The following is a 24,138-nucleotide window of genomic DNA, read 5'->3' as shown; positions in this document are numbered from 1 at the left end:
TATCCAAGCAAGCTTACAGAGACTTATAGACCTTGATACTGTAATCAAAATGTTTGTGGCTTCAGGAGTCAATACTTCAAAAACTGTCTCGGAAATCTCATGGATAATTTATTTGTGTGCTTAGGATTCTGAATATTAAGCCAGCTTTGTTTTATCAAACATAAGATATAGTATTACACCTTACCAATCTGATGTAGAGACATTTGTCCAGATTTAAAAGAGGAATAAAATCTTAATTTCTTACAAGAGAAATATATTTTAAGCTCATACATGAGAAAAAAAGATTTTGTTTTAATGTGAGATCTGTTATTTTGCTTTTGTATGTAATTTATTCAGTGTAATGTGTTATATTATATCTGTACCCTGAGTCTGAAATAAAGTTTTTTAATGACTTGTGAAGTGAAACTTTTGAAAGAGAATAGAAGTCCTCCGTCTTGTCTTACCTGCACGTTGATGCTGTGAAATGACTTCCTCTCCTTCATTCACAGATGAAGCTGTAATAACAATAACAGATGACAGTGCAAATCCTCAATGTGTGATGTATGATTTGTGCAAACGGAGAAGATTGTACAGATAAATGACTGATGTGCAGAGAAATAGTAATGTTCGTAAAGATATACTCCTTTGGGAACGACAATACATCGAAATGCACAGGCTTGGGGACTAACAGATTTTCACTAAGCCTATTTTCTGAACTAAGGCCCAGCATCACCACCTACAGTCCCAAAATATTTTACAGCTGTAGTAGCAGTAGAAGTGCTTTAGTAGTATTGACAGCTTAGCTAGCTAACTGGATTGGTCCTACCTGTACCATGAAATGTTTATTAGGCAGAGCTGCAATGATCAATTGATTATTAAATCAATCACCAACTATTTTGACAATCAATTAATCAGATGGGTCATTTTTAAAGAAAGAAAGTAACTATTATCCAATTTCAGCTTCTTAAATGTGAATATTTTCTGGTTTCTTTACTTCTCTCTGTAAAGTGAATATCTTTGTTGTAGGCAAAAAGGACATTTAGGGACATCGTGGGCTTTGGGAAACACTGATCAACATTTTTCACCATTCTCTGGCATTTCATAGACAAACATCTACTATCAATTAATTGAGAAAATAATCAACAGATTAATTGTGAATAAAAATAATCTTTATTCACAGCCCTAATTAGTGGGAATGCTCCTCTATTGTTATTCTAGTTTTTATTATAAGAGGGATTGCTGTAATACTTCTGAATACTTTGTGCAACAGAAACCATTCAACTATCAAAATGTTCAGCACTTTGAGGACGTCAGATATGAATTTTCAACTTACTACCTTTAATACTTCTAAATATATTAATATTATTATAAAAATCTGATGGGTAATTTAAGAGCAGACGTTAATTCATTAGTTTGCTCCGGAATATCAAATGAAATGACTTAACTGTATCTCTATGTGATCATTGTTTCTCCTCTCTGTCCTCAGGCTGACCAGTGCACTGGCCTTTAGGGCTTCCTGGTTCTCTGATCCTCACGGGTACGCCCACGCTTCCCAGACGCGAGCACGTAAGGTTATACCCGTTAAGGACATGACGTCAGTACGTGCTTGAGCCTGCCCGAAAATGTTTTCTCGTGTTGTTGGATTTCGAAGGAGCGCAGGACTTTGCGATGAAATAATACATTTTTACCCGTGAGGAAAACACAAACAAAGCGCATGTTTTTAAACTGAAGTTATCCGCGTTCCCATTAAGTGGTGAAACTGTGTTTTTGGGAGACTCCAGTGGGAAGTTTGCGTGATCGTTTTTCCCGGAGTGATGTCGAATCCTGGGACTCGGAGGAACGGGTCCAGCATCAAAATCCGACTGACAGGTAAAAAAAAAACGAGACCGAAAGAAAGCGCTTACGGTGCATGTTTTAACTGGCGCTGAAATGTTTCACCCACGAGCCACTGTTCTAAAGTGTTGATATTAGCAACCCTTGCCAGACATAACGAAGTGTCTTTCGGGCTATCGGCTGTGCTGTTTGCCCAAACATCCGGTTTTTGTGTGGCAAACACAGCAGCACAAGTGCTAGCTTGTTAGCTGACATGCTAACAGAATTACCGAGAGGACAATCAAAAAGGTGTCCACTGTTCTAGGGTTCTCACAGCTGAGACACCCGACTATCAGCTAGCTTCAGGTCTTTGGAAACACCGACTCTTGAAAGCCAGGTTCAGAAACTTTATCAGCTGCTAGCACTTAGCCAGCTAGCCTCAACTAGCTAGTAGTAACATTGTAGATAATGTTGACCGCTAACGCTCGCTAGCTACACCCATTTTTTTGGGGCTGACCACCAGCCGAACCCATCGTTTGACCTGAATGCGACGAGCCCTGTACTGGGGGTGAAAGCAAATGTTGAACCGCAGTCTCTCTGAAAATCAATCTGTCGGTAGATTTGACATGCTAGCCTAGATTACCCATGAGTATTGATTGGCATTTCGCTGCTGTGTCAACTGTAACGAGACAAATGTCTGAGTCGTTCAACTTATTTCCACTCACAGAAGCTTGACACGTCTTCTCTTTCTGCTCTCAACTCAAATATTTTGTTCGTTTTGAGGTCAGACTCTCCTCTGTAGGGCACACAGGAGCCTCTCTCTGTCTCCTTTCTCTCTCTCCCCCTCTCTCTCTCTCTCACACACGGACACAGCTGGAACAATGGTTTTTACTGTAGCTAATGTAACCCCACTGGGCACCCAGGGGCCTCTATTCAAATGGAAATGACCTCTCTGTGCCGCTGGACAGACGCCTTGTCCTTCTTCTGATTCAAATTTGAGCAAACACACACTAAAATTGGCTTGCTAGTTGGCTAAATATTCTTTCATGTGGTTTGTATGGACCATCATCAAGTGTATTAGAACTGCAGGTTGTAGATTTGTGATGAAGTTTCTAGATATCTACTTTAGGGCTGCACGTAAAGGTTATTTTCATGTCGTTTAATTGGCTGATTATTATCTTGATTAATTGATTAATAGGTGGTCACCTGTAAATTAACATAAAATGGTAAAATGATCATTGTTTCCAAAACCCCAATATGTTGTCACATGTCTTCTTTTATCCACAACCCAAAGATATTTAGCTGGAATCAGGGAGCTTTGACTTTTTGTCTTTCAAAAAATACTCAAACCAATTAATGGATTATCAAAAAGGTTTAATAAATTTTCAATAATCAGTTAATTGTGCATTTCTAGTCTATTTTCCTGGCCCTCTTTTTCTGAAACTGGATTTCAAGCAAGCAGAGCAGGAATCAGAAACAGAGCATGACATACAGAAAGGGACATAAGTTAAAACCAAAACAAAACATCAAGATTAGAGCTTCAAAATTAATCCAAATAGATCGGAATCACAATATGGCCAAGTGTAATATTCAAACCACAGAAGCTGCAATTTTTTTTGATAAAGGAACCTGAGTGACAAAACAGCATTGTAAAGCAAGTACTGTAGTGTTGCATATATGCTCTAACCTACAAGTCGTGTTAACCAGATGTAGAAAAATAGGTTTGTTTGATACAGAGTAGAACCCAACAAATGTCTCATCATCACAATTTCATCAGTGAAGATAAAAAACATTGAGATCTTGAATCACACTGCAATAGCAATATCTGTCAGAGGCAAAACAGATTAGAAAGTTGTAGCCTTACAGTTAGAAAAAGAGTTTACAGATAATCTATATATTATTTGCCAAATTGAGCAAAAATTCATTGGTTCCAGCTTCTTTTATCTGAACTTTGTCTGGAATGTTGTCTGGACTTCTAAGTCAAAATATGATAGCAACCTTAAAATCTGTATTCTTTTGACTGTTTGTCAGACAAAATAACATATTTGAAGATGTTGCCATGGACTCTTTGGAAGTGTGATGAGTATTTTTCACAGTCATTTTGAGTAAGCATTTTACAGACCAATCAAAGAAATAACTGATGATGAATCAAATCAAATGGAAATAATTCTTGCTTCCATAGTTAAAAGACAATAAATACATTTTTACTCATCCATCAGTATTATCATAAAGAAACACTATTTTCAATATAGTAGCAAAATAACGCAGAGGAATTCCTCTAATTAAATGCAGTGTGTTATCAGAGAGTTGTGTCCCAGATGACAGAGAGCAGAGAAAGTGTGTATGGATGTTAAAGAGTGAATGTGTGTGTTTGTATGTGTGTGTAAAGCAGTCACTCATTATTTCAGCTTGGATATAAACAAAGGTTATTGCCCCTGACTGTGCCCCGCCCCCACAGGTATGAGTGGAATTCTAATTGGGTGAGGAATGTGCGATGAGCCAATGGGAGTGCAATGCTCCCTGGCTGGCCAGCACTCTGTTTAGTCTGTCAGAGAGAGGGGTTGTTTGGCCTACATCAGAGAGGCCTGTGTCTGTGGCAGGGACACAGACAAAGACCAGGCAAGTTTGACTGTTTCAGATTTCAGAAACTCTGTCGGGTTTATATGGACATGTGTGAGCTAGCCAAGAGGTTAGCAATCAGTGTTTTTTGTTTTTGGTGGGTGGGGGTAGTGTAGTCTAGTGAGACATGTATGGACAGTAGTGAACTTAGAAAGAAAAACTTAATGAAAAAGCTTCCTGTTTGGTTGCACCTAATTTTTTAACCCACTTTTTGCGTCTGTGGTAGAGCTGCAACAGTTCGTTGATCAAAAGCAAATTGGTTGCTATTGCAAACTATGTTGATAATCAATAAATTGTTTAAGTATTTTTTTAAAGCAAAAATATCAAACATTTGCTGGCTTCTTAAATACAAAGATTTACTGCTTTTCTTTTTCTTTCATGATATTAAGTAAGGAGTCTTTGGGTTTTGGGCTGTTGGTTGGACAAAAGAAGCTATTTGAAGACCTCGTGTGAAATTAAGAGGGTTTTTTTTGTCTGTTTGTTTCGTTTTTTACCATTTTGTAAGAGTCATTCTGGTATCGGCCTCAGATAATGTCTTAAATGTTGGTAAAGTACGGGTATTGGTTTCAGAAAGGAGAAATTGGTAGTTTATTGTATATTGTGTTTTTATTTCTGATGTCCTGGGCAACGTCAGACAGAATAAAAAGAAGAATCATTCTTCTACCATTATTGACCAGGTTTGAATGCAGGACATGGTCAGGACAATGCAAAAACAGGAAATAAATGGGTCAGAAAGAAGTTGGTTTTGTTTGGAAATGAATGGGCTTTAAAAATGCCATCTCATGAAAGAAAGAATCAGTAATTCAGCAGGATAAAGTGACTTTGCTCATGGAAGCAACACGTGCCACTCAGGTTCTGGTGCCAGGTAGTCGGATTGAACACCGATTTGCCCAGGAGCCAACGCAGGCCAGCCTCAGGACAGCAGGTGGCCTGGGATATTCTAAAGAAAGAGGAAGAGAGAGCTGGAACAGACCAGGGCAGAAAAGTGGAAGAATGAGCAACGACTAATGGGGGGGAAAAAAGAGCAAAAGATAAACAAGGACAGGACACAAAATGCAACTGCATTGTAAGAGAGAGGAAAGTGGGGAATCCTGCTTACTTAAGAAGCAGCATAAGCACTTCTAATCCGCTCACTTACTGAGCCGGCAGCATGTGCAGAAACACACACATATACAGCACACAAAATATGTGTAGAAAGTGAGAATGGAGGGAAAAAGAATGTGACACCATTGCTCAAGCAAACACATCAATGAGGCAGATACTGCACAGAATTATTTATTTTGTTATGCTGCTTATTTAACAGCTGGTTTGTGATTGGCTTGGGGCCATTAAACCTATTTTTTCTATCTGTGTGGCAGTGAGACCCATTTGTCATCCTGTGTGTGTTTGGACTTTGGATGCTGGTACAGGGCATGTTATTAAGTAGGTGAGATATTTGCTCACGTGCCCACTGGCCACTGCTTTGTTTTCAGAGCTGAGAGGAGAAGGTCAGACAGGAAATGACATCGTTGTAATCTCAACACAGGTCACTTTACTTGACTTGTAAATCTGCGAGTGCATTGTGAAATAGTCCAGTCAGTCTCAAAAGGATCTTGGCATCACGATTATTGATGTCGATGAGCAGAGGGTTCGCTGCACCTTGGCATCTCCTCCAAAGAACTTGACCATTATCTGTGATTTAAGAAGTCGTAATGAGCTTCTGAGCTTCCACAGTTTTATGGTTCCTGTCATTATCAGAAGAATATGCTCTGTAGTTATGGTGCAAGAGTAGAGCAAAACTGCAACCCCTTGAAATGTTTTGTGGGAGATGGTTGATTGTGCTAGAAACATGTTGTGACTTCAAATTCCTAGAGGAGCTGCAAGCGTAGCAGCACAGAAGCAGCTCAGTTTTTCATCATCTTGCCTGAACTGTTTCTGCTTGTTCCCTCAAGATTGGATGAATAGAATTCTTCCCCAGCTGGCTCTCTCCAGTGCTCAGGTTTTTGTAAAAAAAAAAAAAAAGAAAGAAAGGACACAAACGCCAAAAAAAGAGAGCGGCAGTGGGGGGAATTTAGAACCAGCTGAGCTGTGACTGTGTGTGTCTTTACCAGCCGTGACCTTGGCAGAATGAGGAATTTCCTGAGACACTGAGAAAGGGTCTGTCACACAGTCAGTGCCACAGAAGAGTTGGTCAAGAGGCAGAATAAAGAGGGATGGGGCGAAATTAGTGGTGTCCCTCGTCTCAGGCAAGGAGGGTGAGAGGGGTGGGCAGGAAAGCAGTGACAGGAACAGAGGAAGTCTTCTTCTTCTGCTTGTCTAAAAGAGGAGGCAGAGGCAAATTAGAAACTTGATTCTGCCCTTCTCTGGCTGTGTTTCCTTCATTGTATCCGTGTAGAAAAGATGAGACCTTGGTGTGGAATGTGTGAGTCAGGACAAGGAGGACTGGAAGGGGTTGATGAGGAAGAGGGAAGGATATCCTGCCGCCATTCTCAATGGTTTAATCACAGGAAATAAACCAGGCTACGCCAGACACATCTACCACGCTACATAGTCACCACATCCTAAACCACTGACTGACTGACTAACTTCCTAGATGGCTGTCTGGGCCAAACCAAGCCATGCCAGATTTTAATTGGACATCGAAACTGTGATTATGGCTGAGGTAGTGTAGAGCAGAGTCAAACTGTGCCATGCTGAGTTGCATTTACATTAACAGTTATAGTGTACAGAGCTGTGCTCTGATGGACCCTCTCTGAAGTGGCCCCAAAGTATACCTGACCCACCTACAAGTGCCATGTCATCCACAGGCAAACCTGGGACGACCCCTCTTATCCCTTTCAAACAAGTTGTGAGACCCCCATCTGTCAGTTCGTGTCTCTGGAGAGCAGAGAAAGGTGCTTTAAAATGTCTAGTACTTTTGTAGCTTCTAACTGAATCTCTGTCGTTTGAAGTTTAGTTTTTCTTCTGTGTTGCTGTTTGTACTTTCAGGTATATACTTTATTTTTCGTGTTTGCTTTTGGCCGTACAGGAGTAGTGTTATATTACTGCTGATTTAAAAAAAAAAAAATTATAGGAAATTTAGTGTTTGTGCACCATTTTACAGCCGCTCAACTCAAGCTAAAATCATCTTCAATGAAAAGATATGTCTTTTAACAGGTGGTGGAGCTGCAAGCCCTTGCTGTGTTGGACTGATGTGTGGGTAGCTGAGAACCTCTGGTGTAGTGAATCAGTTTGGAACAGTTAGAAAAAGATGCTATTTTGGGTTGCACCAATCATTTTTATCATTGGTTAATCCACCGATTATGCTCTAAATTAATGTGGTTGTCATATTGTCTAAAAAAGGCTATCACAATTTAGAACTTTCCAGATTCTTAAAAGCAGCAGAAAAGCAGCTAACCCATGCTTCAAAGAAAATGCAGCAAATGTTTAGCATTTTGTTTTGAAAAATTACCAAATTATTATCCTGTTATCAAAATAGAATAACTGATTAGTCACCTTGTTGTTTCAGCTCTAATTGACTGTTCCTAAGTCCTGCCCTTTTTTGCAATTAACCACAGTTAGGTCTCTCCTTTCCGTTAAAAGCTAATAATTAGCTAGCTAGTTAGTTAGCTACTTAGCAAGCTAGTTAGCTTCCTAGCATTACAAATGTTAGCAAAATACTAGCTAGCAAATTAGCAAACTTAATATGTGAATACTTGCTGCCTGTACAGCCCTCCCAGCAGTATCTTTTAACCATCTTCAAAATCTTTTCAACAGAAACAAGCCTCGCACATAACATGTACAGGAAAAAGGAAAGGAGAAAGTTGACCAAGGTTTCATGCTTGTTCAACTGATGGAGCACACAGTAAAAAGGGGAGGGGGAGCTAAGGAAGGATCGATTGTGATGCATGAAACCCAATTTAAAGCTCTGGCAGAAATTCACAGGAGTAAAGAGAACCTTTAATAATTCAAACCAGTGCAGGGGGTGACACTCCTCTCCCCCCTAGACCGTCTCCTCCGTGTAACTTAATGAAGGTGATTGACGTGATGTAGTTACACTTTCCACCTCATTTGTTAGATGGGCTTCAATTTATTTTTGTGTTCCTTTGAATTGAGGCCAAAGGTTTTTCTAAAAAAAAAATACTTTCAAGTTCTCCCTCCTTTTTCTGACCACCAAACATGACAATTTATCTTGAGCACATGTCAGTAAGTCTTAATGAAATGAAAGTTAATGCTGTTGGTCAAAGGCAATAATCCAAATAGTAATTTAACACCTGCACATGTATTAGTGATACTCCAGAGTACCTTGCACCCCTTGGTCCACTATGGTGAATAATCATCAGGTTTTGCTGCCAGTTTAGTAGATCAGCTAATTTTATTTTCCACCACATTGACACTGACATTCAACAATCATTCTGTGACTTACAGAATAAAGAATTCTGGCTTCTTCTCCTTTGGCAACAACAGCTGGGGACACTTCTATTGCTCAGTCACTGATATATATAAATGTCAAAACTGTTTGCATTGCAAAAGTTTGCATAGTTTATAGTTATAATGACTTCCACCCTCCAATATTTTGTAAGGTAAAAATGACCCTGAACATAGATAAACTGGTTTAAATGTTCTTTCTCAGTGTGATCTGGTGGCAAAGGGATTCAAGATGATGACCAAGAAGTCACAAAATTAATCTTTCATTTCCTAAAAAGAAGGTTTACCTGTAGAACTAATTCATGGACATGTTAAAAACATTCTTTGACTACACAAGATTCCTAACAATGGCCTTAAATGCTGAAATTTAGGAATGGACGCTGTGGCCTTCAGTGTAAATATTATTACTGTTTTCATGTCAGTTACACCTTCCTTGTCATTTTTTGGGTACCTTACATCACCCTTGAATACAAACAGGCAGCCTGTTTTTGTTCAGCACCCACACTGCCCTATAATCAAGACTTGTAACTGGACATGATTGTGTTTCTAAAAATTGGTGCATTGTGGTTCAGTTGTGTTTTTTAGTGTTATAGTACTGCTCACTGATCTGAACTGAAGTGACACAGGTCAGCCTCGCACCACCCAGGCTGTCTGGCAAATGGATAACAAGAAATGTACATGCGCACCCACATGTATACACTAAATACTCAAAAACACAAAGATATTCTGATACCATTTTTTCCTTACACACAGAAACTGATTGCCATTATGGACAAAAAAAGGGGGGTCAGGTATGCTGCTGGGAAGGAGCAGGGTGCAGTTTTGGGGCTAATAAATTACGTGATATGGCATTGATGCACAAAATCTTACAGCTGCCAATGCCAACATTTTAGGCAGTATCTGAGGTATTTTCCGATACTGACATTGGTATCGGAACAACCTTAGAAACACATACAAAATAACACAAAGTGTTGGTCAGTCTGAGCTTTGCTCTCTAAATCCATAAAGATGATGTGGCAGAGAGGCATTCTGCCACTCTCACTGTGGGCGGCCAGTGTGTGTGCATGCATGTGTTTGTGTGTGTGGTGATCCTTACACTAGCCTATACTGTATTGCTTACTCTTGTCTGTATGTCGCATAAGTTCTCCTGCACATTACCATCCTCTGGCATTCATATATTATCCTAACCAGCATTCTTCCTTCTCACACAGTTTTTATGTGCACCAGCATACATTTGTACCAGCCTACACACTGTAACAGCATTTACATATTTGTGTGTGGCATTTTGTTCATAATGATTTTTATCTTTTCCAGTATTATGTGCCAAGAACCTCGCAAAGAAAGACTTCTTTCGTAAGTATCTTTTCTTCTTGTGCTCATTTTGATGTGCATGGATCTTACATTATGACGAGTGGTACACATGATGAGATGATGTGTTTCAATAAGGCTCTGTGTGCACCATCAAAAGGAAAGCTGCAACAAATATGCATTGGTGTTTCTTTGCTCAGCTGCAGCAATCGACCTACAATCAGTTTGTCAGCTTAAGACTGCCAGGATTGGGTTTACGTTCCATAGGTTTCACCATGCTGTGATTAAATTATGCACCCCAGATACTGTTGAATAACAGTAACAACAAAGTAGAATATGCTGCTATTAAGTTAGAGGTTTTCAAATTGTCAACTCAGTAAAGGTACAGATAAGAAGAAAAATCTGTTAAATGTCTGGATGAGTACAGAGCTTGGCTTTGTTCTTTAGATAGTGTTATCTGCACTACTTAAACTAATGTAGATGTTTCTAATATTGAGATGTTATCTCACTTGAGATTTAATAAAGAGGATGTAAACATTCATTTGAACTGTGTGCAGGCCTGCCAGATCCATTTGCCAAGGTTGTGGTGGACGGATCAGGTCAATGCCACTCTACAGACACAGTCAAGAGCACACTGGATCCCAAATGGAATCAGCACTACGACCTGTGAGTGTCCTGCCCTGCTTGCACCACAAATACACTGAATCCATCTTAAAAATGGGATTATTTAATGAGTGTTTTCTTATTGAGGATGCATATTTTGTTTGTTTCATCCATTTTGCCTCTTCACCTTCTAATAGTCAATTTCCAAAAAAAGTTCTGCAAAAACGAGGAATTGTCTTCAAATAAATTCCTTCAAGTTTTAGGGGTTTTTTCCCCCTCTAGGCCAGGGTTCATACTGGTGCTGGATTCACTGGAAACAGTGATTTTTTTAAGTTATATTTTTGAGGTTTGAAAACTTCTTGGATGCTGTGCTTGAAATGTCTTGACATAGTAATTACATTACTTTCATAATAAAGTGCTACCTCACTGAATATTTTGCTTTTCAGATAGAGATTAAAAATAAGTCAGATATTGGTTTTGCCAAGTTGTATAAGACTACTTACAGTCTTGAAACTTGACACTTTGTTGTGTTTCCCTTTAATTTGTCACTTTTCTGTAGAGGGCTATTACAAAACATATTTTTGGTTGCTTGTAGCCATGATTTTGAAGGATAGTGCTAAAAAAAAATTATAATCAAATATTATTATTATTATTATTATTATTATGTGTAGTCTAATTTACATTTATTTGTATATTAATAAAATCAACAAAATATATTTTGTTTGTTTTTTTAAACATTTACTGTAGTATTGTCAATCTATTTAAAGACAGGGCATTGGTATGGAAAAACTTAGGGAACCCCTGAGTTATATTAGAATAACATCTTGATTTAATGCAATGAAGAAGTGAAATGACTATTTTGAGTATAGGTATACAAATATGTAATTTACCACAGCTGCAAGATGCTGGAAAAGATTGAAAATTCTTGAAAAGTGCTTGAATTTCAGTTTGGAAATGGTGTAGGAACACTGCAGGCGTTCAGGTAGCTCACACTGATACTTGACTGTATTGAACAACATGGAGTAAACGCATGAGAATCTGATGGTGTGTGTTTTTCAGCTACATTGGAAAGACGGACTCCATCACTATCAGTATATGGAACCACAAAAAGATCCATAAACGACAGGGGGCGGGCTTCCTGGGCTGTATACGACTTCTTTCTAATGCCATCAGCAGGCTAAAAGACACAGGATGTAAGTCCGTCCTTTTTTGCCTATCCCTCTGATTTCAAACACCCTCAACTCCATTCATGCTCACAGGAAAATGTTTTGGTTTAAATGCGTTTCCTTACCCCTCTTCTTCCAGACCAGCGTCTAGATCTATGTAAGCTGAACCCCTCAGACAGTGACGCAGTGCGGGGACAGATTGTAGGTAAGGCTGGACACACGGATGCATTATCTGTACAGATGACTCTCTCCTTGTCGTTTTTCTTTCACAATGTGCATACTCTGCTCTCCAGCTCTTTCACGCTGTCATCTCTCTGACCTTTACCACCTGCTTGTTTCCAGTGAGCTTACAGACGCGAGACCGCATTGGCAGCGGAGGCCCTGTGGTGGACTGTAGAGGACTGTTGGAAAACGATGGGTGAGTGTCACCAGGCTTTTAGGCTGCCAACATTGTGTAGCAACATTTAGAGAAATATTTATCACAATGCTAAATGTCTGAATATGTTTCATAGATGATTTGACAGCGATATTTGCTTTTCAGACCATGGAAGACAAAACAAAAATATTTTGGCAAATATCACCCTCAAACCTATGAATTTCTAAATACTTTGGTTTATATTTTCATGTGGAATTAAATACCATTATTCCAATATTCCAACATTTGGATCTCCCATAGGTGCTCAACTGGGTTGATATCTGGTTACTTCAAAGTCCATAGCATACAGGTTTTAGTCACAGTTACATGTTACGTACATGAATGCATGGGAGTGGCCATTGCCAGCCAAGGCGAATGCTACACACATCTTTGTTATTGAGACTGTGACTCAGCCCCTATAAAGTTCACTTAAGAAAGAATGCAAATCCATCTGTATATTGTAATTAGAGCTGTACAGTATGGTAAAATAATTTCGTAGTGTGATTATTATGACAGATATGATTCACTGATCATTTTTTCATCACAATTTTGTTGTCTGAAAAAAAAAAAATTAAATCAACATGTGACATTTGTTGGGGTCTCTACCAAGCAAACATGTTTTCTTACATCTGGAGAACAAGATTTGTAGGTCAGGGAATCTCTGCGGCACTACAGTACTCCATTTTTCCTTCATCAAAAAATTGCAGCCACTGTGACTTAGATATTGAAGTTGGCCATATTGCAATTTTGATGATATTTTGATTAAATGTACAGCCCTAATTACAATATAACATAATGAAAAATGTCAAACGCAGGTTACCAAAACCCTGAGGTGAAAATTCTGTTAATTGATTAGATTCCGTTTCATGTTAATGCTCAGGCTCTTCTTTATCATGCTGGGTCTCATGTGAAGTCGGACTGAGACTCATTTTGGGCGCTTGTTGTGTTGCCAGATCAGTTTAATCATCATTATCATTTGTGTGATCTTCTCCCAGTCTTTGATACTCAAAATAAAAACAAGTTAACCTATCATGTGATTCCAGCAAAAATAGGACTTGGGGCAGGACAAATAGGACAGTGATGAGTTTGTGTGTGCGTCTGTGTGTGTGTGTAGGCCTGTGTTTGAGGGATGTTTCAGTGAGGAGCCGCTGCCCTACTCCGACCCCACCGGTGCTGCAGGGGGCGGGAACTGTCGGCTTGACTCACCCAGTCAGGAGAGCCGTCTTCAGACGCAGCGAATCAGAGGGCAGGACTCGAGAGGCCACGGCCACACCCCTCAGAACAGGCCTCATGGGCACCAACCGCCCGACCTACCTGAGGGATATGGTCAGTCAGAATTTCTATTTCACATCATTCTCTGACCAAAACTCTGGCTCATGTTCTATTTTTTTTAAGTCATTTAACATCTTACTTTTTTTTCTTTTCACAAACAGAGCAGCGAACAACAGTGCAGGGCCAGGTGTACTTCCTTCACACACAGACAGGCGTCAGCACCTGGCATGACCCTCGGATACCGCGGTACGATCACACCCCTGCTTCACTTCTGTCTAGTCCAAGCATGAACTGAAATGTGATGAACCTTGAATAAACCCCACTGAGAAACTAGGTCATTGTAGCAGCAGAGGAAGAGGACACAGAAAAATATAAGAAAAAGACAGAACAGTATAAATTACCACACAGGGTTATAAAATGTGGATTATAATACATCTCTGTATTGCCATGTAATCTAAAGGATTATTCTATTTTTATGACTGGAAAATTTCTCATTAAAATTGAGAAATGTATTTAGAAATGTATGAAAACAGACTCCCACTTTCTCTTTAGCTAGTGCACTAATTACACCAACAGATTAAGAGAAAATCTCAGGTTGTTTACCTCAGCCCTAGGGTTTTTGGCTTAAGTTCAGTATGAGGGGTTAAGAACATACACTATGTGAGGTCAGAACTGTTGGAGACAGGAAGTCTGGTTGAAGTTTGTAGTCTCACCAAGTTGAACTGCTGCAGTGCTGCTGGCTGAAGTCCTCCTCCTTGTTACTGATGCAGGGACCTGGCCAGTGTGAGCTGTGAGGAGCTTGGGCCATTGCCAGTGGGCTGGGAGGTCCGAAGCACCGTGTCGGGCCGGATCTACTTTGTGGACCACAACAACCGAACCACACAGTTCACAGACCCACGCCTACACACTATTATCAGGTACAGACACGCACACTTGAAATCCGATTTCTCATGTATGGAAAAATTGCTTTCCACCTGGGTGGCAGACATCCCTGACACATGCAAAATAAGTGGTTTCAAGACTAATCTGTCGTTAATCTAATCTCTCACAGCAGTAATGCTGGACTCAGACTAGGTCTGAACATGACCTACTAACAGTCTTCAGCTCTGTTAATGATGCTGAATCGTGTGATTTGACAGAAATGTGGGCTTATGGTAGATTTAGCTGCTCTGGGGCAAATGCACAGTTTGTAATCCAGTCTGCTCTTCTTTTTTGTTGTCTTTTCTTTCTGTCACCTCTTTAATATGTTAAAACTCAGATTTTCTTAAAAAGACAAAGCAAAAAGAGAGGTGCAGACTTGCAAACCAAGTAATTTTATATATAATTTGGTGTTTTAGGGTCTACCCACAATGTACAATCATATCTTGCCGACTTCAGGCTAAAATGCATCTTAATTAGCCCATATGTATCACTTAAATGTAAGTATATAAAGCCAGAATATACGTTTCCTAAGCAGTAAACAACAACTTGTAATGACCCCTGACTCCCCTAACTGAATAGGGTGTCTTATGCCAGTTATATTAACTTGGTGGAAATGTTAAAAAAGAGTATCATTGTTCTGTCATTTGCATCATATATTTGATAATTATGTATACATTTTTGCATTTTAACGCCCCTCTGTCATGTGCCCCTCTCATCATGTCATCTCCCCTTGCTTCTCCTTGACTTCTTCCCACCTCCAGCCAGCAATCCCAAGCGAAGGAATCCTCTCAAGCCCCCCAGATGGATGTGGGGGGTGAGGACGTAGGAGGTGGGGGAGTGGGAAGCGGTGGAGGCGGAGGCGGAGGAGGAGGAGGAGATGGAGATGTGGCAGCCCGCTACGAGAGAGACTTGGTGCATAAGTTGAAGCTGCTCCGCCATGAGCTGTCCCTGCAGCAGCCTCAGGCAGGACACTGTCGCATAGAGGTGTCCCGAGAGGAGATCTTTGAGGTGGGAGCAAATGCCAGACCAGGAAGGAATGAAAATGAAAGAAGTCATAACATTTGTCTCCCATGAATGGCACAGAACCAGACAACAATGCTGTCTTACACACACGCATTACACACAGACAGATCAGATATTTGTACAAATGTGCACACAGTAGAGCTATGAAAGCAGCGTGGATGGAGTGGGTAGCTCCTGTGAAGGTTTACATTCATATAGACTCATACACACTCTTCATGATTCACACAGCAGTCAAAACAACCTATTGTTTCAGGGTCTTTCTCTGGAGGACAAAAGCAGCATATTAATAAACTGTCTCACAGAACAGAACTGATCTAAACGGCTGTGTTGTCGCTCACCAATTGTTCCTTCTGTCTGTGATAATGTGCGTGTGTGTGTGTGTTGTTGTGTGTGGTTGTAGGAGTCTTATCGGCAGATAATGAAGATGAGGCCCAAAGACCTGAAGAAGCGTCTCATGGTGAAGTTCCGGGGAGAGGAGGGCCTGGACTATGGTGGGGTGGCCAGGTAATTTGCTGTCAACATCTCTGAGCAGCTCTGCACACTGCATTTGTCATTGTGTGTCTACTTTGTCAGCAGCCCCGACCAAGCAGTTTTAATCCGTCTTTTCTCTCACTGAAAATTTAAGTTCAACTGGTATAGGTAGGTATAGGTATACATTCATCAGTCTATGTTAAAAGACAAACAAATTGGAATCATAGAGCTGAAAACAGTAGATTGATTCAAGAGGTTCAATCAGACATTGTGGACCCGTACAATTTTACTGCTGCTGTTACTTTTTAAAGTAATAATTCCCTAAGGCTTAAGACTTGCAGTGAAAAGACAAGACAGATGTGCACTGTGTTTTACTCTGAAAGGAAACATTGTGTGGAACAGAGTCTTTAAAAATGTCAAAGAGGGACTAATTTAAGAGCTGGCACTTTTGTCTCTATGTAGTAAAATCCTGAGCATGACTTTGGGCATTTTCAGTGGTGTCACTGGGAACCTGGACATGCTTGTCATCATCGAAACGTATCATAAGATAAGATTTTTATTGTAACTTCAATAATATGAGCTGCTCTCTGTTCAGTCTGCCCTCCTACACTGGGTCAGCTGCAGCCTCTGCCGGACTGTAGATTGGCTATTACTCATGATGTTTAACATCATGCCATTATGAATCCAACTTTGATATATACAGTGTGATATTTCCTCACCCCCAGCTTTTAATGGTGCAGGTTTGTCTCCCAGGTCACTTTTTAAATTTCAGAATTTATATATTTTGTGTCACAGCATCCAAGAGACCGTTAGCTAGCTAAGAGTGGCCTAACACATCTGTCACTATCTTATGATGTGTCATAATTGGTGTGGCGATAAACATACCTGATCATTGAAATTATGCAAGTTTTGTATTCATGTGAATTCTTGACTACATTTAGATATAAAATAACTACACCTTTTTTTTTTAATCTAACCATCTGGCAATACCACTGGCTCCAAGGCCCACTAGATGGTGCTCTGAAGCCCACCAGTCGGCCCAGTAGTTGAGAATGGCTGTCATATAGTATTATTATATGTACCATTACCATGATGGTGACTCCATACAGAGAGATGTAGCTGCATCTGAACTAAAGCACTTTATTAAATTAATTTAATCCTAACCCAAATTGCTGATCCAAAAAATGATCTGATCCATGACTCAAAAGTGTGATACAATCCAATCTCTGTTTTATGATCCGTTGCACCCCTGTTAATTGTTGTGCTGCAAGTCTGGTAGATAAACACCTTAGGTCTAATAATACTTAATAATAATTTTTCTTTTGTGGACAAAATCCCACACTCCAATTTTTCTTCCTGTGCCCTGGTCTTTGGCTGTCTCAATTTGACAGTTTGGGATTTTAACCTGGTGCAGGCTGTGGTTGGTCAACTGCTGCTATGCTCAAGCTGCTGCAGGGCCTCCCTTGTGATGAGAAAATATGTAAGAAATGATGTTAAGTAACTCCTTCTCCTTGGCCAGTACTGACAGTATTGATCTTCCCCCTTTTAAACAAGCCTCTTTAAGTGTCAGTTGAGCTTGAAATAGGAGACTTAATGAAGGAGAGTTGTGACACTGTAAAATGTGCCCTCTCTCACAATAAAATCATAGATGTCAGCAGGTTTCCCAGGGTCTTCTTTACTTGAACATTTTTGTAGCTTTCCCTTTACATTCATTAGTCATGTAATAATAACAGGAAAGTCTCTCTCACTTTATAGAACAGACAGCTTAATACTTTAAAGCGATAGTTCACCCAAAAATGAAAATTCAGTCAATATCTATTCAACCCTGTGCTGATGTGAGGATGGGTGAAGATCTCCAGTTCACAAAACACTCCTACAACTTCAGCGGAAAAAAGCGTTTCAGCCAAATTCAGTACAATTGAAGTGAACGGTGACCAGTTTTAAAAATGTAAAAAAAAAAAAACTCAAAATGTCTCCACACGCCTGAAGCAGATACACAAGTTCTCACCCAAGCGGAGCGACATACGATATATGAGATCTCGCAATACCTTCATATCTACAGAAATAGAGACTTGTTAGGAGAAATAGTGACTTGTTACGCATACAGGTGACTTTGTCTGAGGACTTCGACATTAGAGGAACATCATTTCTTTGCTGCAGCTGTGGACTACAGAGCGAAAGCAATTTAAACCTGGTGGTGTAGTGTACAAAATCCTTTCCAGATTGAGAAAGGCCCAACTTGCGCTTCAGGCGTGTGCACGTGGCTCCAGTCTGAGAGGCTACAGGTGACATTTAGGCAAATTTTAATGTCGCAGCTTACGGACGCTTGGATTACACCACACAAGCAGTATGGAGATATTTTGTCTTTTTTTTTGTTGTTTTTTTACATTTTAAAACTGGTCACCATTCACTTCACTTGTACTGGATTTGGCTGCAATGTTGTTTTCCGCTGAAACCCTGGGAGTGTTTTGTGAACTGGAGATCTTCACCCATCCTCCCATCAGCAGAGGGGTGAAATCTGCTAATTTTTAAGAAAGAGATTTCAGTGGACTCACACACTACATCATATAATCTAGTGTTTATCAGTTTCGTAAATGATTGTGTTACAAAGTTTTTATGTGTTCTGAAAGTTTGTTAATAATGTGATGGTTGTCTGTAGGGAGTGGCTGTACCTGCTGTGTCATGAAATGTTGAACCCCTATTACGGCCTGTTCCAGTACTCCACAGACAATATCTACACACTACAAATCAACCCCGACTCCTCCATCAACCCTGTGAGTACACACATACTCGCACTTACACCTGAAACACTGCACGGTTAAATTGAATAAGGGGAATCTTTTTAACCCTGTGTCTCTGTCTATCTGTCTCCCTCTCTGTGTTACTGTCTTTCAGGACCACCTGTCATATTTCCACTTTGTGGGTCGCGTGATGGGCCTGGCAGTTTTTCATGGTCACTACATCAATGGGAGCTTCACGCTACCCTTCTATAAACAGCTGCTAGGCAAACCGATCCAGCTCAACGACCTGGAGACCACCGATCCAGAGTTGCACAAGAGCCTCGTCTGGATATTGTGAGCACATTAACCCGCAGAGAGCTTTTTTTTATCATCAGCTATTTACTAGTTCATGTCCTGCATTTAGAAAGATTTTCCATTTCATTGTTAACATCTTCTGATGCTCTTTGTGCAGAGAGAATGACATCACTTCAGTTCTCGACCACACATTCTGCGTAGAGCACAACGCCTTTGGGAAGTTCTTACAACATGAACTTAAACCTAATGGCCGCAATATCCCTGTCACTGAGGAGAACAAAAAAGAATATGTGAGGTAAGAACAGTGAGACACTTATGTTCCATCTTTTCTGTGGGTGTTATCCAAACTATGCCCTTGATACAGAGTGTAAACAATGTACCATCTTGTTTGCAGAAAGAGCTATTGTGCACAGTACTTCTGTTAGTTTATTGCTAGCTATATTGATTTGCCCTACATCATTTGTGTTTGTATTTTTCAGGCTTTATGTGAATTGGAGGTTTATGCGTGGAATTGAAGCCCAGTTTCTGGCTCTACAGAAGGGATTTAGTGAGCTCATCCCCCAGCACCTCCTCAAACCCTTCGACCATAAAGAACTAGAGGTACGTTTGCTGTCTGTGAACAATAAACCATAATGAACTACAGTACAAATGCAAGATATTTAAAGTTCAACCTGAGAAACTTTATTGTCTTTTGTAAATATAAACTCGTTATGAATTTGGTGTCTGCAACACTTTTAAAAAGTTGGCAAACAGAAGACTGGGAAAGTTGTGGAATGCTCAAAAAAGACCTTTTAGGATCATTCAGTAGTCCAAGAGTTAACATCTCTCAACACAAAACTGCAGTTTGTTGCTGCATTTACAAATGCAACTCCATTAATGCTGAAAGGCACATGCAGGTTTTTGAGCAGCATAGGCTGCCATTTAGACAAAAATTTTTTCAGGGATGTCCCTGCCTATTTCAGCAAGACCATGCCGAGACACAATCTGCATGTGTTACAACCGTGCAGCTTTGTTGTGGTAGAGTTCAGGTATCAGACTGACATGCCTGTAGACCAGACCTGCCTTTCAATGAAAATGCGTGGTGCATTATGAAGCACAAATTATGACAGAGTATGTATGTATGTATGTATGTATGCTGTATATCAAGCACGAATGGGAAAGAATTTCACTTTACAATATTGAACACTTACTGAGTGTTGTTAAAAGAAAAGCTGATGTCACACACTGTCAGGAACACCCCTGTCCCAACTTTTTTAGAATGTGTTGCAGGCATCAAATTCAGAATGAGAGTATATTTACCAAAAACAATGAAGTTTAGTTTGGTTGGTTAGTTAGTTAAGGTTGAACATTAAATATGTTTTACACCTTTTTGAAATAGGACTTTGTAAATACTTGTATGAATGTTGGAATAGTTGAGTCTTATTTTTGGGGCACAAAGAGGAAGACAGTAATATTCCTCCAGCTCATCTCTTGCCATATTATTTATGATGGCCTTTCTTCTTAATCTTCATCTCTTCCCTCCAGTTGATCATCGGTGGATTGGGGAAGATAGATCTTGCAGACTGGAAGACCAACACCCGCCTGAAGCACTGCACAAGTGAAAGCAACGTGGTGCGGTGGTTCTGGCAGGCAGTGGAGGCCTTCAGTGAGGAGAGGAGAGGACGCCTCCTGCAGTTTGTCACAGGCTCCACAAGGGTCCCCTTACAGGGGTTCAAGGCGCTGCAGGGTGGGTCATGGACTTGCTCAGAGAACATATACACACATTTAAGAACATACACGCACTATAGCTGTAAATATATAATTTTAAAAATTATTCATCCATTCATCCACTTGAGTTATAACAATTCTTAAGGCAATACATTTATAGTTGTAGCTAGTCTTTGGTGTTTACTGTTACACACATCACCTACCAAGTTTATTTGATACTAACATTTCGTCCTTCCTCCTGAGGATGGATACAAAAGAGCTCTTTCACAAACTAGCAGCGTAATAACAAAGGAAAGTTATAGCAAAGGTCTTGTGGAAATGTCCAGGAAACATTCCCTCATGTTTGTTTCTGTTTATTGTATACTTCTGAAGGCATTTAACTCTGATTAGCTTTTAATATTCAAAGTCTGATGAGTGCTCTCTGTACCAGAGTAGAGCAGTGATAACTAGAATGTATGTGTGTAAGGTTCTACAGGTTCTGCAGGACCAAGGCTCTTCACCATCCATTTGATAGACGCCAACACAGACAACCTGCCCAAGGCTCACACGTGGTAAGGACGCATAAAAGAAGAGGATGATGCAAGTGTCTCTTGTTTTTTTGGTGTCACTAATTATCCTTTTCTTCCTCTAGTTTTAACCGGATAGACATCCCTCCCTACGAGTCTTACGAGAAACTTTACGAGAAACTGCTGACGGCTGTAGAGGAGACCTGCGGCTTTGCTGTGGAATGATGAATCCACAACCAATCCAACTTACACACAGTCACATTTGCGCTTGCACTTGCACACAACCTATTTGACTTTTACATACACACAGACACACATACATCAAGAGAATATCGAGTATACACAGAGTATACAGAGCGGCCAAGCATAACAAGGACACACAGAGCCTCTTGTCACCTCCTACCGAACTGACTGGGGGGGGGGGGTTAAAGGAGGAAGCACAGCAAGAGGCGAAAAAAAACAAAACAAGAAAAAACAAAAAAATAAAGTATTTTAAAATTTTTTCAGATGTTTTGAAGAAGCATTTTTATCCTTCAGTTTTAACAAGCTATGATGTCATTCTTCAGAATGTCTACCGCCACAGCAAATTTGACTCCCCGACATGCTTGAGTCTGCAGATGGAATCAGCCAATCACATGCGAGCCTGCGAACAGAGACTTTGAAAATCCGACGCGTGAAGAACAAGGCGGAGACTGATTTGTCTTTTCTGTCTGACAAGCTGATTGATTGACTAGTATTCATGCTTCATGTTTAACCACTGTCGTGTATCAGAACGTGTGCATGTTCGTGTGTCTGAGTGAGTGCGTGTGAGACAGTGACAGAGTGAGACTGTATTTGTGTCTGTGTGCGTGAGTGTGTGCGTGTGTGTGTGTGTGTGTCAGGCATGGCACCTGGTTACGCTGTAAAAATGATCAAAATGAGCCTGCTCCTCTGTTTGGTAACATTTTGTCTCTTCCGTTTGTATCTGCGACCACTCTGATCCAGTCTGATATTTTATTATTTATTACTAAGTGATTACTGACCAAGCTGCTATTTGCTCTACAAAGAGCCCACACTAATCTCTTCACCACCCCCTCTACCAGAGTTGAAGGGTCAATTCACTTGCAATTCAAGTAATCCACAAAGTGGGTTTTATTGAATTTTGTTACATTTTTTAACATTCATATTATTGCAGAGAAATACTCTTGTCAGTGTATGAAATCTGTTAGTGTTTTGGTGTTTTAAATGCCATGTTACATTTATTTGATGTGAAAGGGATTGATCTCCCCAGCCCTAATTTTTAAAAATCTAACTCTACTGACGTTATGGAGAGGTCTGAGGGCATGACCTGGATATTTAACAAAAATGAGCCATGAGGATGGAAAGATGGAGTCAGTTTCAGGAATTCTTGGGTTGTATGTGACATGTATAATAAAATCTCATAAGCCTTTCATACATGTTTCATCATCCATTTCACCATCTTCTGTTTTTTTCTTTCTTTGTGGCGCTGGTGTTTCTCTGCCCATCTCCTTTTCTCCATAGCCTGAATGTTAGAAAAAGTAGTCATTGTCCTCAAGACCACCATGAATGAACAAAGTCTCTTTGCAGTCATTAATCCTCCATAGAAGTGAATGAAATCAAAAACTTAAATGTTGAGCAAGTAATGTGGAAAAAGATGGGATTTGTTGTAGATTGAATATTGAAGACTGTTATGCAGTATCATTTCAATCTGCATTTTCTAGGTTCTGAGTTCACTGTGTAATGGATGCAAGAGTATTGTAACTTACTATGTACTAAACATTTATGAAAAAATACAATGTAAATAAGATTATATTAAAAGAAATTAAATTGAAAATACATCCCTTGTGTGCACTATTCTCTTTCTGTATATATGACTGTCCAAATCACCTTGTATCCACTGTTAAGCGGTGGAATGTAACATATTTACTCAAGTACTATACTTTAACAGAGCTATATGTAACATTTGTACCTCCAAAAAGGAGTACTCTAGTCCAAATAGGGAGTTGGAGCCATAGACTGTATATTAAATTGATTAAAATCCTAATTAAAATGTTATCTATGATTGAAGAAACCTGTTTATCATCCTGTCCTCCCCAGATATTTGGACTATACTTAAGTATTTCCATTTTATCCAGCTTTATACTCTACTTCATTACATCTCAGAGACAAATATTGTACTTTTTACTCCACTAGATTTGTCTGACAGCTTTAGTTATTTCAGATTACGTTTCATACTCCTACTGTCCAATGAAAACCATGTATCTCCAAATGTGTTGATTTTGATTATTTGTGATAAACTGAAAGATGAAATGTTTAACCATAAACATCTACAACAGTAAAATGCAACATACGCACATTAATGCAGTAGTGATATAAATCCAAAAACATCACATAGTAAAACACTGATAGGGAACATTTTACTACACAATGAATACTTTTACTTTTCAGATTTTAGGTATATTTTTTCTAGTAGTACATACTTTTACCCAGTTCATAATATGAGTGCCATATCTTCACTTGTGATACCAGTACTTTCACTTTTACACATGACCTTAGGAACTCAATAATGACCTTATATAGCATGGGACAAGGACTGTCCACAATTGTATGTACAATGTATGTATGTATGTATGTATGTATAATCTTTAATAATTTCAGTCTTTTATCATTTCAAACCATACAATTATCAAACAACAACTTATCAAAACAAGACTAAAACAGGATAACAGAAATTCAGGGGAAAAAACTATATACATAGGGGCACCATGTAATAATCAGTAAACATATTAATATACTGTCAAAAAAAAACATTGACAAAACTCAGAGATGTATAACTTTTTGTTGAGGTAATTTACTAATTTACTGTTCTAATTTACTGTTCTTCTTTAGTTAAACCTCTTTGAGTTTTAGATAGC

The 24,138-nt window shown here is 39.6% G+C and overlaps 1 protein-coding gene across 2 annotated transcripts; it reads left to right on the top strand.

Moving 5' to 3' along the window:
• The first annotated feature begins 1,566 nt into the window (after window positions 1-1,566).
• On the top strand, window positions 1,567-21,631 carry smurf1 (SMAD specific E3 ubiquitin protein ligase 1). 2 transcript variants are annotated; one of them, XM_084743599.1, is made up of 18 exons: window positions 1,567-1,848; window positions 10,111-10,149; window positions 10,662-10,770; window positions 11,767-11,900; window positions 12,013-12,078; window positions 12,216-12,291; window positions 13,403-13,614; window positions 13,722-13,806; window positions 14,331-14,477; window positions 15,243-15,489; window positions 15,905-16,008; window positions 18,635-18,749; window positions 18,871-19,049; window positions 19,168-19,305; window positions 19,490-19,610; window positions 20,535-20,736; window positions 21,193-21,268; window positions 21,349-21,631. In XM_084743599.1, the coding sequence occupies exons 1-18, from the start codon at window positions 1,794-1,796 to the stop codon at window positions 21,446-21,448; spliced, it is 2,205 nt and encodes a 734-aa protein (XP_084599725.1). In that variant the 5' UTR covers window positions 1,567-1,793; the 3' UTR covers window positions 21,449-21,631. The 2 variants fall into 2 exon arrangements, with proteins under 2 accessions (XP_084599725.1, XP_084599724.1); XM_084743598.1 differs by having other exon boundaries at window positions 21,184-21,268.
• The last annotated feature ends 2,507 nt before the right edge of the window (window positions 21,632-24,138 follow it).

Source organism: Lutjanus erythropterus, chromosome 19 (genome assembly GCF_056507025.1).
Source record: "Lutjanus erythropterus isolate fLutEry1 chromosome 19, fLutEry1.hap2, whole genome shotgun sequence".
Classification (NCBI taxonomy): Eukaryota; Metazoa; Chordata; class Actinopteri; order Lutjaniformes; family Lutjanidae; genus Lutjanus; species Lutjanus erythropterus.
The sequence above is the reverse complement of the archived record's forward strand: the minus strand, read 5'-3'. Positions and strand labels throughout refer to the sequence as shown.